The sequence below is a fragment of the Uranotaenia lowii genome, chromosome 2 (genome assembly GCF_029784155.1).
Source record: "Uranotaenia lowii strain MFRU-FL chromosome 2, ASM2978415v1, whole genome shotgun sequence".
Lineage (NCBI taxonomy): Eukaryota > Metazoa > Arthropoda > Insecta > Diptera > Culicidae > Uranotaenia > Uranotaenia lowii.
This window is the reverse complement of record NC_073692.1, coordinates 71,612,572-71,623,907: the sequence shown is the minus strand read 5'-3', so window position 1 is coordinate 71,623,907 and position 11,336 is coordinate 71,612,572. Positions and strand designations below refer to the sequence as shown.

General features: G+C 43.7%; 1 protein-coding gene across 1 annotated transcript; it reads left to right on the top strand.

Annotated features, from left to right (window-relative positions):
• Positions 1–10,573: 10,573 nt before the first annotated feature.
• On the top strand, positions 10,574–11,133 carry LOC129748823 (ovomucoid-like). The gene has a single exon (XM_055743578.1). It carries the CDS (start codon positions 10,619–10,621, stop codon positions 11,018–11,020), a length of 402 nt encoding a protein of 133 aa, XP_055599553.1. The 5' UTR covers positions 10,574–10,618; the 3' UTR covers positions 11,021–11,133.
• Positions 11,134–11,336: the final 203 nt, after the last annotated feature.

Here is an 11,336-nt window from a genome sequence, read left to right as displayed (position 1 = left end):
TTTTCATCTTATCTAGTCCCTGAAATTTCAACTTACACAGTTGGATTCAATTCTCTACGAGAACTATATCGTTTGCAAATACAACTGTCGTCAGCTTCATCTTTAACTCCTCCTTCCACATGGCCTTTAAGCGGACAGATCCGAGTCCTTTGTGGAACACCCATTATAAGGTTGCCGAAATCACAGAAAAATCTATAATTTCACAGAATTTCGAGCCAAATTTCATCACAGAATCTGTGTCACAGAACACACAATTTTTGAAATATTAATAGAATTTTAAAATTTTGGACGTTTTTTCACAATTTAATTATTTATCTATATATATAAAAATGAATTTCTGTCTGTCTGTCTGTCTGTCTGTCTGTCTGTCTGTCTGTCTGTCTGTCTGTCTGTCTGTCTGTCTGTCTGTCTGTCTGTCTGTCTGTCTGTCTGTCTGTCTGTCTGTCTGTCTGTCTGTCTGTCTGTCTGTCTGTCTGTCTGTCTGTCTGTCTGTCTGTCTGTCTGTCTGTCTGTCTGTCTGTCTGTCTGTCTGTCTGTCTGTCTGTCTGTCTGTCTGTCTGTCTGTCTGTCTGTCTGTCTGTCTGTCTGTCTGTCTGTCTGTCTGTCTGTCTGTCTGTCTGTCTGTCTGTCTGTCTGTCTGTCTGTCTGTCTGTCTGTCTGTCTGTCTGTCTGTCTGTCTGTCTGTCTGTCTGTCTGTCTGTCTGTCTGTCTGTCTGTCTGTCTGTCTGTCTGTCTGTCTGTCTGTCTGTCTGTCTGTCTGTCTGTCTGTCTGTCTGTCTGTCTGTCTGTCTGTCTGTCTGTCTGTCTGTCTGTCTGTCTGTCTGTCTGTCTGTCTGTCTGTCTGTCTGTCTGTCTGTCTGTCTGTCTGTCTGTCTGTCTGTCTGTCTGTCTGTCTGTCTGTCTGTCTGTCTGTCTGTCTGTCTGTCTGTCTGTCTGTCTGTCTGTCTGTCTGTCTGTCTGTCTGTCTGTCTGTCTGTCTGTCTGTCTGTCTGTCTGTCTGTCTGTCTGTCTGTCTGTCTGTCTGTCTGTCTGTCTGTCTGTCTGTCTGTCTGTCTGTCTGTCTGTCTGTCTGTCTGTCTGTTCCCTATAGACTCGGAAACTACTGAACCGATTTGCGTGAAACTTGGCAAGTGGGGGTATTGGAGGTAGGGGAAGGTTCCTATTATGGTTTGAGACCCCTCCCTCTCTCATGAAGGGGGGGAGGGGCCTCCCAAACAAAAGACAATTTTTTGCATAACTCGAAAACCCATCAAGCAAATGGTACCAAATTTGGCATGGGGTGGTATTTGGGAACGAGGAATATTTCTTTGAATATTAGGTACCCCTCCCTCCTCTCAGTGGAGTGATAGGAAGGGGGGAGGGGGTCTACCTTACATTTTTTTACATAACTGGAGAGCAAATCAAGCTAATGGAACAAAATTTGGCATGGGAGGGTAGTGGAATACGAAAAATGGTTCTATGATTATTTAAAGCTTCTCCCTCCTTCCATTGGAGATACAAAAAGAAGGGGGAGGGGCCTTTAACCACTTTTTTATTGCATAGCTTGAAAACTATTCCAGCAAATGAAACCAAATTTGGCAAGGAAGGGTATATGGGTACGATAAATTGTTCTATGAATAATTGGTACCCCTCCCTCCTTCCAGTGAGGATATAGAAAGTGGGGAGGGTGCTCCTTAACAATTTTCAGCATAACTGGATAAATAATCAAGCAAATGGCACCCAATTTGGCGTGGGAAGGTATTTGATTACGATGAATGTTCCTATGATATTTTGAGAACCCTTCGTCCTTCAAGTCATAAAATCTTAGGCAGGAGGGTCCTACCATATAATTTTTATATCCCTCGGGAACCTATTAAGCATATGGAACGAGATTTGGCTTGAGAGGGTATTTGAGCACAGGGAAGGTTTCTGTGAATATTTGGTACTTCTGCCTCCTTCCAATGGGGTGACATGAAGGAGAAGGGGGGGAGGGGGGAGGGGGCTCCTTTACAATTTTTGGCGAGTACAGTTAGGGAAGACGGAAGCTCTATGATTGTTTTGCATAAACCAAAAACTTATCTAACAAATAGAACCAAGTATGACATGGGAACAATCAAGTGTTTTTCTGATGTTATGAGACCCACTTTCCTTCAATTAGGGAAAAAGGAATGGGGGTAATTTGTATGATAATTCGAGTACGAATAGGTAAAATAAATGTTATTTTGTTACTAAAAATGTTTATATGATAGTTTGTGATAGTTTCATATTTATTTAAAAATATATTTTGGCATTAGTTATAAACTTATGAAGCAAAGAAATCCAGAGTCATAAAAAGGATTTAAACACGGATTTAAAAAAAAAATTAAGATTTCAAATTAAAAAAAGTTGATAATTCATTTTGAAAAAAATTTTTTAATGATTTTGAAATTGAACTTAAACTTTGGTGCAAATAAATAACAAATAAAATAACAAGGTACCACAAGTTTCAAAAATTTATGGAAGGTGTAGCAAAGCACACCGGGTCAGGATGGCGGCGTGGCGTGGAGGCGTTTTCTTTGTAACAACATCACGTATGAATGGTTGGACGGAATGAAGTGAAATTTGGTATCCGAGGGTTTTTTGGGTCAGAGATGGTTTGTATAATAGTTTCAAGGATCTCACTTTTTATGGAAGGTGGTCCCAATACAAATTCAACTTTATTTGTTACGATTTCCATAAGAATCTATTCGCGAGCACGGTGCAGTTAAGGACGTATAGATGAAATTAAACATTTATTACGATTTATACTTTAGAAGGTAAAACGAAGTTTACCGGGTCAGCTAGTATCAATATAAATTTTGGATAATTATCTTTGAATAGGAGAAATATGAAAAAATTGGTAATGTTGATTGATTTTTCTTAAGTAAAATGTTAAAAAGTCAAAATTTGACACAACCTTTCAATGAAATTAATGGAAAAATCTTCACAGAAAATCGTCACAGAATTTTTCGGAAAAATCACAGAAAGTTAGAATTTTTTTTAGTCAAAACACAGAATTTTTTTCGGCAACCTTGATTATAAGGTTAGATAGTTAATCAGTTTTCAAGAAAGCTTCCTAACATTGTACACTAAGGTCGAGTAATTCTGTGTGAACAGATGCCTAAAGTTTTCCTTCAATTTTCTCGAATGGCATTATCTACAAACTTGGTTGACGTCATTGGTTTTCTTATACGCTGTTTTTAAAACATTGCTGACTTCTTACACCATAGAATTCAAAGTTTTGTCATCGAAGATAGCTATGATCTTTATTTCCAAGGCTTACAGAAACAACAGTGTTAATATCAGATCACTTACCCTGCTTCCTCCAACTAGCTCGTCCGAGCTTTAGAATGCGAACCGTTTCCATTCTGTGGCCGGGAGCAGCAAATAAGAGCTTTTCGCATTTCAATAAAGCCGTCATACTTTCGATGCCATGCTATGTGAGAAAGACGCGCGTTCAACTTTTGCATACAAAATCAAACGAAGTGTATCGAACACGGATTTGCATTCCATTCGGGGGGAGATTTCTGAAAGTTGCATTAGGTTATTCATGAGATCTTTGCATCGACGGACGAGTTGCTTCATTCTTGTCTGTATTCGATCACTTTCGTCTCGTGGCTTTAGAACGAAACATCAATAAATGTGTCAAAAACAACTATTCTGAAGCTAATCTATATGAAAAACTTTTGAAGCAGTTTTTTTTAACATAAGGGAAACTTTTGGGGAAAAAACGTAAGTGGTTTAGATAGGGAAAGCTATTTGTGAATGAAACTGTTGTTGCTATGAATGTTTAAAGAAAGTGGAAAGCGATATAACAATTTCTAAAGGCAAAACATATTCTGAAATAACAGTTCCAAGAACTGTTCTATCTTTTTCATAAACTATCCAATATAATGCAGCTGGATTGAAAAAATGTTCAAGCATCGATCCATGAGCTAATATTTCCAACTTAATACCACCGTTATTTCTACGTTTTCCATTTCCCGACCCCGTTACCGGGATACCACATCCATTTGTCAAGTTTTTTTTCATCCTTCAGTTCACTTTTTTTGGAATCTTCATTGGAATCCCGTAAAACGTGTGCCCTAAGAATCGGCACCGGCGGTTGAACTCATAAAAAAAAACGAGAACCATTTTGATTTGCACCAGATTTCCGGCTCAATGAGTCCGTTTGACCCTCTCTATTCTTAGCCCTAGCCTGGTCACAGACGGGTCTACATTTTTTTTCGGCCAAGTTCTTTTGCTTGACCAAGCTTTGCAATTGGAAAAAATCGGATGAGTGGGTATGATTTTATGCAAATTTGATTCCATTTTTTGCTGCTGCTGCTAACTCTCTGCCATTGCTTTTAGTCTCCGGTTGGCAGCGCAGTCAAAGGCCACAATCTATATGTACCCTGTAGTTGCTGGCTGCAAGTGTCCTCGGATGTTACACGGTCGTCCACGTTTTCGGCCAATCCGGCATAGATAAATTTATGTTCGGGTTGGGAGCCATTTTATGGAGTTAGTTCAGCTGCTTCGCAGCACAAAAGAAAGTTTATTTTTATAATAAAAGTGTAGCTTTATCGAAATGGGAGCATATTTTTTGTCGCTTCCTATCTAGAAATTTCTTCGAGGCAAGTGGAAGAGCGAGAGAGAGCGTGTTGGATTGTCGTAAAAAATTGTCCTCAGGAACTATTACTCTGTGAATTTGGCGATAATGGAACTTTTTTACAGTTTTGAATACAGCTTCAAGTTGCAAATTTATTAAATAACTGTGTGGAGAAAGTTTGAAGAATAAATTTAAGAAAATATCCTTTGAAAATAATTGAAATCTATCTGGAACAATAAGAAATATCTATAATTATAAATCAAGGATAAGAAAAACAAAAAAAAAATGAGACTTGTTTTGGATCCAATATCATTATCATTTTTTTTTTCTGAAGGTTGTAACACTATTTACTATTTATTTTGATTATGTTTTTTAAAGATCTCAAAGCCTACCATTGTTGAACTGATTATGAATCATGACCCTCGGCCTTACGACCCTCGGCCTTACGACCCTCGGCCTTACGACCCTCGGCCTTACGACCCTCGGCCTTACGACCCTCGGCCTTACGACCCTCGGCCTTACGACCCTCGGCCTTACGACCCTCGGCCTTACGACCCTCGGCCTTACGACCCTCGGCCTTACGACCCTCGGCCTTACGACCCTCGGCCTTACGACCCTCGGCCTTACGACCCTCGGCCTTACGACCCTCGGCCTTACGACCCTCGGCCTTACGACCCTCGGCCTTACGACCCTCGGCCTTACGACCCTCGGCCTTACGACCCTCGGCCTTACGACCCTCGGCCTTACGACCCTCGGCCTTACGACCCTCGGCCTTACGACCCTCGGCCTTACGACCCTTGGCCTTACGACCCTCGGCCTTACGACCCTCGGCCTTACGACCCTCGGCCTTACGACCCTCGGCCTTACGACCCTCGGCCTTACGACCCTCGGCCTTACGACCCTCGGCCTTACGACCCTCGGCCTTACGACCCTCGGCCTTACGACCCTCGGCCTTACGACCCTCGGCCTTACGACCCTCGGCCTTACGACCCTCGGCCTTACGACCCTCGGCCTTACGACCCTCGGCCTTACGACCCTCGGCCTTACGACCCTCGGCCTTACGACCCTCGGCCTTACGACCCTCGGCCTTACGACCCTCGCCCTTATGACCCTCGCCCTTACGACTCTTGACCTTACGACCCTCGCCCTTACGACCCTCGCCCTTACGACCCTCGTCCTTACGACCCTCGTCCTTACGACCCTCGTCCTTACGACCCTCGTCCTTACGACCCTCGGCCTTACAACTCTTGACCTTACAAGCTTCAGCCTTACCTCGGCCATACAAGACCCTCGGCCTCACAAAGACGCTGAGCCTTACAGAGACTCTCCACCATACAATAATCCTCGGCCTTACAAAGACCCTCAGCCTTACAAGGACCCTCAGCCTTACAAAGACCTTCGGGCTTAAAAAAGACTCTTTACATTACAAAGACTCGCAGCCTTACAAAGACTTTTGACTTTACAAAGACCTCAGCCATACACAGACCTTCGGCCTCACAACGACCTTTGGCCTTACAACTAGCCTCGGTCTTACAAAGACCCTTGGCCTTACAACGACCCTTGGCCTTACAAAGACCTTTAGCCTTACAAAGACCCTCGGCCTTACAAAGTCCCTCGGCCTTACAAAGACCCTCGGCTTTACACATATCCTAGGCCTTTTGACCCTCGGCCTTACGACCCTCAGTCTTACGACCCTCGGCTTTATGACCCTCAGCCTTACGAGCCTCGGCCTTACGAACCTCGGCCTTACGAGACTCGGCCTTTCGACCCTCAACCTTACGGTCTTACGACCCTCAGCCTCACAAAGACTCTCAGCGTTAAAAAGACCCTCGGCCTTACATAGACCCTCGGCTTTACAAAGACCCTCGGCCATACAAAGATACAAAGACTCTCGGCCCTTACAAAGAAGGCTTTGCAAGACCCTTGGCTTTGCGAGACCCTCAGCTTTGCAAGACCCTCGGCTTTGCAAGACCCTCGGCTTTGCAAGACCCTCGGCTTTGCAAGACCCTCTGCTTTGCAAGACCCTCGGCTTTGCAGACTCTCGCATAGAGACCCTCGGCGTTATAAAAGACTATCTGCCTTATAAAGACCCTCGGCGTTAAAAAGACCCTCGGCTTTGCATAGACCCTCGGCTTTGCAAAGACCCTCGGCTTTGCAAAGACCCTCGGCTTTGCAAAGACCCTCGGCTTTGCAAAGACCCTCGGCTTTGCAAAGACCCTCGGCTTTGCAAAGACCCTCGGCTATGCAAAGACCCTCGGCTTTGCAAAGACCCTTGGCCTTGCAGACAGAGATGTTAAAATCGCGAGTCTACATACTCGCACTTTGCCCTTCTTTGCAGAAAGATTTTATTCCGTTAAACTCAAACTGCAATGATGCTATCGATAGTTCAACTCGGAAAGCATCAGGAAGTAAGCTTCGGGTAAACTTGGCAGGAGTGAACAGCAATCGGGGGAAACATCAGCGAAGCGAACGTACAGTTCTGCGAATTCAAAATTCAAATCGTTTTCGATCGGCAGCCGAACACATCAATCGGACAACGCATGGGGGCGTGGCTAAAAGTGATAGATACAAGGGAACGGAAAACGAGCGAGAGAAGGGTGCGAGGAATGTTAACTCGGCCCGTTGGGCAACGATCGCTCGTGTGCATTCGTGTACGGTAAGCTTCGTTCTGTTGTTTTGTTGGTGTGATTTTATTCCTGCGAGGCATGGAAAACATCAATGCAGAACTGTACTCTTCGTTTTGTGTGCAATCACGTAATGATTGGAACGAAGATAAAATCAATCTGCACACAACAAGTTAAACTCGGAAGAAATCAGCCGAATGATTTTTTCCGAAGCTAGTTTACACACCTCTGCTTGCAGACTCTCGGCCTTACAAAGAACCTCGGCCTTACAAACATCCTCAGCCTTAGGACCCACGGCCTTAAGAACTTCAGCCTCACAAAGACCTCCAGTCTTACAAACACCATCTGCCTTACAAAGACCCTTGGCCTTACAACTCTCGGTCTTTCAACTCTCGATCTTACGACCTTCAGCCTCACAAAGACCTTCAGCCATACAAACACCTTCTGCCTTACAAAGACCCTTGGCCTTACAACTCTCGGTTTTACAGCTCTCGATCTTACAACTCTCGGCCTTACAAAGACCTTCGGCCTTACAAAGACCTTCGGCCTTACAAAGACCTTCGGCCTTACAAAGACCTTCGGCCTTACAAAGACTCTCGGCTTTGAAAAGACCTTTGGATTTGCAAAACCCTCGGCTTTGCAAAAACCCTCGGCTTTGCAAAACCCTCGGCCTTAAAAAGAACCTTGGCGTTAAAAAGACTTTCAGCATTAAAAAACCCTCGGCCTTACAAAGAGCCTTGGCCATACAAAGACCATCGGCATATAAAAACCCTTCGGCCTTACAACGACCCTCAGCCTCACAACGACCCTCGGCCTCACAACGACCCTCAGCCTCACAACGACCCTCGGCCTCATAACGACCCTCGGCTTTACGACCTTGGATTTACTACCTTACGACTCTCGGCCTCACAAAGGCCTTCAACGTTAAAAAGATCCTCGGCCGTACATAGACCTTCGGCCTTATAAAGACTCTCGGTCTTTTTTTTTCGTGCCTTTAGACTTGATGTTGTACGAGGTCAATGCCAGTCAGATGACGGAAAGGGTTAATAGGGCTAAAATCGCCTTTATGGCAGGGATATTATATTTTTTGGCTGATCGCAGCAAGCTCGAGAAAGGCCAGTGTATGATGGAAGATCGTTATTCCGTTCACAGCAATCTACACTCGTGCCTGTAGATTGTTCAGTTCAGGCCTACCTTACGGATTCATGGAAGTTCAAGTTATTCCTACTTAGCCTTCTTAGACTTAGACTTCGACGTAGTGATGGGTCTGGGCTCTCGAATCCAAGTTAGGATGCATTCAATTGAGGGCTTTGACCTGTACACAGTTCAGTTTCCCTTCTATCGTCATAAGTGCTTTTTGGAAGCCTTCGGTAAGCTTATTGCTGCTAGCAGCGCTTGGTGCCAAATTCCGCTGTTGACCGAATACCCTGGCTGTTCAAGCGCTGTGGATATTTTAGGGTAGTCCTTTTCATGCTTACTAAGACACCTTATTGGCATGTTAGGCCTTCAAACCAAGAGTCTTACTCAACCAAGTAGTAAGGTTAACGATCTGGATATGAATCTTGAGATTCTAATGGAGAGGTCACGGTGACAAGAGGGTATTCGTCTATGAGTAAAGTCTTGAGACACACAAGCGAATATTTTTTTTTTTTTTTTTTTTCAGATGGACTTCAGGGACTATAAAATAAAACCGGGACTCCCATCTCATTCTCAGATAGTGTTCAACTGTTGAACAATAGTTTTAAAGCAGTTCCGAAGACATACAGCGTGTAGACAACCTATCTCAATTCCTAATAACATGGGATTCGATATGATTTGCTTCATTTGAAACTCTCGAATGGATTACACGGAGATTTTTCAAGAATTTGCAGGCGTATATCGAATCCCTTCTTGGAATAAGGCTACATGAGATCCATGAGATAGATTTTTGCTAAGAAGGTAGTTAAGTTTTGTCAAAAAAATAATATTGTGCTCCTACGCAAAGTCCGCGTCAATAAAATGAGCGATAATTTATTCATCAAACTTTGCCGTCCTTCGTCGTCTCAATTGGCTCTGCTATTTAGCTTCCAGCTCACGTCCTCCGTCCTGCCAGGGCCACCAAATTAGATTTGTAATCTCGCTAATAGACAAGTACTGTTCTTGGACTTTTCTCCGTTCGCCGATGATGGGTGAGCTGAACATGGCATGATAGGCGGCAAAAGGAAAAGACCCGAGCCGATCTGCTTCTGGCAGCTGGTGGCTGGTGGCTAAATTATATTACCCAACCAACTAACCATCAGCAAGCAGCATCATCGGTCCATCTCCATATCTAAGTATCTGGGAAGAAAAAGGGGCTTGTGCAAAAGTTTTACGGGTTGCGACAAAAATCGTCATTCCCAAACGAGAAAGACGTCGAAAAACCTACCAAGAACGACCACGATGACACTTTTGACGATTTTTGTCCCTGGCCCCGGAGGGGGTCTCCTGAGACATCCGGCCCAGAGAATGAGTGGCTGACTGGCTGGCTGGAACCTTCAACAGAGAAGACTCATTCGTTTAATTTGATTATCCAACTTTTATTCATTAGCGCAGTCCTTTGTTACAACAACGAACTACACCGGCTATTTGGGTTCCCTTTTCTCGGGGCAGTGTTAAAAATTACTTTCGCAAAGTTTTGTCTCTCAGGAAACCTTTCTCGGGGTTGTAGTTGCTTTCTTGGGGAAAAGTTTTTTTTCTTGTTCTTTCAGCAGATTACCACCAGGCTCAAATATTTGACCGAAAGAGTTGAGGCTACTGTGGTGAGGTGTCGTCCAAAAAAGCGGCACAGCTTTTCAAAAGTTACTTAAGGTCACTAAGCCTAGTCGCCGAGCAATAGTGACATGTCAAATCCTTTAATAAGTTTCTTTTACGAATTTTGACGTTGTTTAAGGGAGCAATTGTCTTCAAAATGTCATTACCAGGAACGAAGTTTGTTTACTTACATTTTGAATGCAACTTCAACAAAGTTAGACTATTTGAATAAGAAACAAGAATAAATAGAATCATTATCATTTAACATCGAACCTCTTGTTAAAAAACCGTAAGGAATATCAAGACAATCACGAAAACATACAAAGTACCGAAGTTTATTTTCAAAACACAACCTCATCTTACCATCTTCAAATGTTAACCTTTTTCCGACCTCCAAATATTTTACGACAATGCTGACACACAGTTTTGAGTCCAATCAGACGAAATACGTTTAAAACAATAAACATTTACGGAACAAAATTTGCACATCATATCTTGAGATAAACATCGTTCAACGGCCACCAGACGGCTAACTGACCAACGAAAATGGTATTAAAGCTTGCTTTTGGTATCAACTCAGCATCAGTATCCAAGTGTCAGCATCCACAGTTTGAGATACCTACAACCATCTTCTTCAAAAATGAAGTCCTTCATTCTGTTGACCGCAGTGCTGTGCACGATCTCGGGATTGGCAATGGCTAGGCGCACTCGTCCCTCTGCAACTGGCGAGTGGAGCTGTCCAGCGTGCCCGTACGACTATACTCCGATCTGCGGTTCAGACGGTGTCACCTACGCTAACGATTGTGTCCGGTTCTGTTCGGCTTCACCCTTCGGATCGGTAGCTGTGGCCTATTCGGGAGAATGCATTGGGGCTCCTGTTGAGACTATTCCTACCGGCGAGTACAACTGCCCGGCCTGTCCCTACGATTACACTCCGATTTGTGGCTCTGATGGACTTACCTACTCCAACGATTGCGTCCGATACTGCTCGGCTTCACCATTCGGAGCAGTCGCTGTGGCCCATGCTGGAGAATGTCCCTAAGTTGTCAATCGGCTCATCGCGATTCTATTTCAATCGGAGTTTTTTTTGTCATTTTTTATCAGTTGAAATCTTTGGAGATCATTAATAAAGTTATATGAATGCATTTGAAAAAATATTTTTTTTGATTCCTACAAAAGGAAGAGTTGGGAGAATTCGCCCGTCACGCTCGACTGGATTAGCTATTTTTCCTCAACATCACGGCTGCGTACTCAATTGACGGAACCTCACTACTCACATGACGGATAAATCACGACAATACAATAGTAAACATTTCTCCGGCTTGTGATTGGCGAAGCTCTATGCATTTCGAATGGAG